Source organism: Corvus brachyrhynchos, unplaced genomic scaffold (assembly GCF_000691975.1).
Source record: "Corvus brachyrhynchos isolate BGI_N302 unplaced genomic scaffold, ASM69197v1 scaffold19, whole genome shotgun sequence".
Taxonomy (NCBI): domain Eukaryota; kingdom Metazoa; phylum Chordata; class Aves; order Passeriformes; family Corvidae; genus Corvus; species Corvus brachyrhynchos.
Window position 1 is genome coordinate 1,976,115 of NW_008246061.1, and position 3,947 is coordinate 1,980,061.

Genomic DNA, 3,947 nt, shown 5'->3' on the forward strand with positions numbered 1-3,947 from the left:
GGAAAGCGCACTACGACTGCCCTAAGGCGGCTCCCAAACTGCTGCCAGTGGCCAGTGAGCAGCAGGCTGGATGGAGCTATTTCGTCCTGCTGGGCTGCTTGGGAGGAGCACAAAGAGGATGATTTGGGACGGAGCCTGGGCACATCCCGGCCTCGGCGGCAGACGGCTGCAGGCTTTCACGGAAGGGAGGGATTCTATGGAGCGTGTCGCAGCGAGCAGCTCGGGGCCCTGCTCCGGGGGCTGTGGGCACATTTGAGGAGACATTGGCTGTGCTTAATGGCTTCGTGTCCTGGAATTGTCAGATGAGGTCGGAGGAGACGGCGGATTTGCTGGCGGAGAAGGCGCAGATCACGGAGGAGGAGGCCAAGCTGCTGGCTCAGAAGGCGGCCGAGGCCGAGCAGGAGATGCAGCGCATCAAGGCCACGGCCATCCGGACCGAGGAGGAGAAGCGGCTGATGGAGCAGAAGGTGCTGGAGGCAGAGATGTTGGCACTGAAAATGGCTGAGGAGTCGGAGAGGAGGTCAGAGGGTACAACCTTGCAGCTGCCTCTGCTTTGCTTCCCATCCCCTTCAAGTTATCCCTCTGAGTTATCCTCCCTCAGCTTTCCCACATGTGTCCAACAGCAAATGGCCCTTGGGCCCAGCTGGTTTCCCTCTCCAAAAGCCAGCTCTGCTTTTAGGTGCTTTCTGCCATCCCTCCCCTGCATTCCCCAAAGTATTTAACAACATTAATAACACTTGGAGGTTGTCCTTCCTCTGGATGGTAGATCTACATTCCCTATTCCCTCCTTATTCCTCTACTTATCTCGCAGTTGTTCAGTTCTCCTTTCCAGCCGTGAGTTCTGTTCCAGGTCAGCCTTGAACAGAGACTTTGCTCCTTGTTAAAACTGCTGTTTCCACCCTCCTGACACCCGAGCCCAGGTCCCATGGTGAATGTGGCAGTGAGCAAGTAAAAGATCAGCCTTGTTTCCTTCCAGCTGATTACTCCTTTCCGTGTGAGAGCCTGCTGGGTGTCAGCCCTTCTGCTCGGATGAGCACAGCCCTTCTCCATCTCTCCTTGCCTATTCCACACCTACGCTGGCATCCTGCTTCTCCATCCTCTCGTTCCTCCTGGCTCCAGTCTGACATTTGCTGTTTGCTCTTGGTCTTTGCAGGGCGAAGGAGGCTGATCAGCTCAAGCAGGACCTGCAGGAGGCTCGTGAGTCAGAGCGCAGAGCGAAGCAGAAGCTCTTGGAGATCACCAGCAAGTCTTCCTACACAGTAAGAGAGATCTGTGTTGTAATTCCCAGTTCCATGCCCTCCTCTGTAGCCTGGAGGAGCCTCCTTCTCCATCCCAGCCACGGAGGGGGCTGAGCTGTCTCGTGGCTGCTCAGGAATCCTGAGCAGTGCTTGCCCTTTTCATCCCTGCATCTCATCCAGCAGAACTTCACTATGCTCTTTTTTTTTTTCCCCACCCACCTCTTGCTATGAGAGCAAAGGAGCTGCTGGGGAAATTAAAGCAGCAAATTTTAAACCAATTTAGCAGCCGTGTCAGAGCCCCACTTTGCCAGCATGTGTGGAGTGCAGCAGCTCAGCAATAACCTTTAAAATAGGGTTAAGTATGTCCTTATTCTTGTTAGGTGGGATAAACACTCTTCAGAACCTGTAAATTCATTCTTTGGGCATAAACTGGACTTTTATGTGCTGGAAAAAAACTTAACTTGAAGGGAGATTATTCCATAATTGTCCATTAAGAGGATTTCACACCTTCCTCTGAAGCATCTGGTCCCGGTTCCTGCCAGGCACCGAAATGCCAGACTAAATGACCATTGCTCTGACTTGTCTGGCAGCTCTTTTCCTCTGCTTCCCTAATTGTGCCTGCAAACCCCGTTAGGTGCCCCCATCCCTGCAGCTCACACCTGCCAGCATTCCTTCCTGGCCTTAGGGAAGGGGAAGAGCATCAGGAATAGGTTTGATGTGGGAGTTACAGGCGCCAGCACCGAGGCTTGTATTTGTACCTGCAGGCTCCTTCCCCCCTCCTTTGGAAATGTTAGAGGAGCAGATTGGGGAGGGGTTGAGAAGAAGCAACTTTACATCCCTATTCCCTGGAGTTCCCTGCAAGAATATTTGGAAGCTGTTAAAAATAACAGTGATGGAAAATAATCAGGTGCTCTCAGCTTTGGGACACTCAGTCAGTGAGTGCTGGATAAACCCCAGCTTTGGGGTGCTCCTTCTTTTACAAGTCACTGGAATTCTCGGATGCACCAGCTCCTTAATTCTGGGTTTAACTTGTGCACAGGGAGTGGTGTCCTCATTGGAGCTCTGCTGCATGGCTACACCAGCCCAGTGTGGAATTTGGGCAGCTCTTCCACATCCGTGTTCCCTCGTGTTGCCATGTCCATCCTTAGTGAAACTAGCAGAGCCTCAGCTCGAAGCCCTTGTGCCGAAATCCCAGTGCAGGGAGCAGCTGTGTGGCTCTGCTCTCTGCTCCTGTGGAGTTAGAGCCTCTTAGTGGGAATGCTGTGGGATTGCTCCACCCCTCCAGCTGCATCTGCCTGGAGGCAGAGCTGCCTCTTCCAGACACATGGGGCTGTGTCCTCTGCCTTCCCTGAAGAGCCCTGGCCTTCTGGGCATGGCTGCCAGTGCCTGGTGGGAAGGGAAATGCTTCTTTCCCTCCCCATTTTGGTGGCAGGGTCCCCTCATGCAGCTGCTCCTCCTGCCCCTCTCCCTGCCCTAGGATGAGGGCCATGCTGCACAGACTCCATGGCTGTTGTTTTCCAAGGTCAGGAGGAGGCTGGTGTGACCAGCATGTCTGTATCCAGGTGAAAACACCTTGCTGGGCTCTTCCATCCTCTGTTACACTTCCCTGGATTGCCAGCACATGGAGGGACCCTGTTTTGAAAGCTGGTTTTGGGAGACTCATGTCCCTCAGGTAAATGGCAGCTCTGATGAATGGTGCAGGATTCTGACTTTTCTCTTCCTGAACGAGGGTGTAACACTGGGCTTGTTCTTTTCCACGGTCCCAGACTTGTGCTGTGTCTTCCCCTGACGCTGGGAGCTAAGCAGGACTTCCCAAGAGCAGGAGAGGAAGGAGGGAACGGATGGATGGCGAATCATTTAGGTTGGAAAAGACCCTTAAAAGATCGAGTCCAATCCCTAACCTAACTGTGCTGCAGAAAAGGCAAAATAAACAGTTAAATAGATAATTTTTTCAACTTTCCAGTCTCCAGTCCTGGTTCTTTAAAGCTTGTTTCAGTGTCTTTTTAGTCCTTGAAGCCCAGGCTGTTTTTATGATGTCACTGATAGGTGATGCATGAGAAGTGAGACGTGGATCTGAGTCTCAGGCCGTCAGGGCTTGGAGAACAATTCATTCCTTATGGACTTGGCGACGGCTCTTTGCCTCCCTCAGTGCCCTTCAGGTGCCAGATAAAGGCAATCACCTCCTCTCTGATCCTGTGGGAGCTCTAAGTAGCTGGTTTGGGCTTGCCCAAATTCTTGAGCAGTGGAGTAAAGGCAGTGGCAGCACCAGGAGGAGCTTTCCCTGCGGGGGGAACCTCCTGACCTGCTCTGTGCTCCCTCCGGATTCTCCGTCTCGCTCTGTATTCCAGAGGGATCAGAGGGATGACCGCTGCCAGCGTGGTGCTTGCCTCTGTTAATGGCAGGAAATTGCTGTAATGCAGGAACAGGGCTTTGCAGTTTGTTCCTGGTGAGGAAACACATATGGAAAAAGCTCCCTGTCCCTTTTATCACCCTGTGCCTACGCATTAGAAGTAACAGCACCTGCTGCAACACCTGCCTGGGATTGGTGCAAATGGCAGGGAATCTACAACAGGAATTCTGCCCCTCTGCCCCGCTCTGGTGAGACCCCACCTGCAGAGCTGCCTCCAGATCCAAGGTACCAGCAGAGGAAGGATCTGGAGCTGCTGGAGCCAGTCCAGAGGAGGGCACAGAGCTGCTCCAAGGGCTCCC

General features: G+C 53.2%; 1 protein-coding gene across 5 annotated transcripts in view; it reads left to right on the plus strand.

Moving 5' to 3' along the window:
- NF2 (neurofibromin 2) overlaps positions 1 to 3,947 on the plus strand; it is a 47,304-nt gene that overhangs the window by 27,926 nt on the left and 15,431 nt on the right. For 4 of the 5 annotated variants that reach the window (XM_008642920.2, XM_017746521.1, XM_008642921.2 and 1 more), the window contains exons 12-13: positions 303 to 520; positions 1,154 to 1,259. In XM_008642920.2, the coding sequence (XP_008641142.1) occupies positions 303 to 520; positions 1,154 to 1,259 (324 nt within the window). Of the gene's footprint in view, positions 1 to 302; positions 521 to 1,153; positions 1,260 to 3,004; positions 3,194 to 3,947 lie in introns of those variants that run through there. The other variant, XM_017746522.1, reaches the window with a different exon arrangement.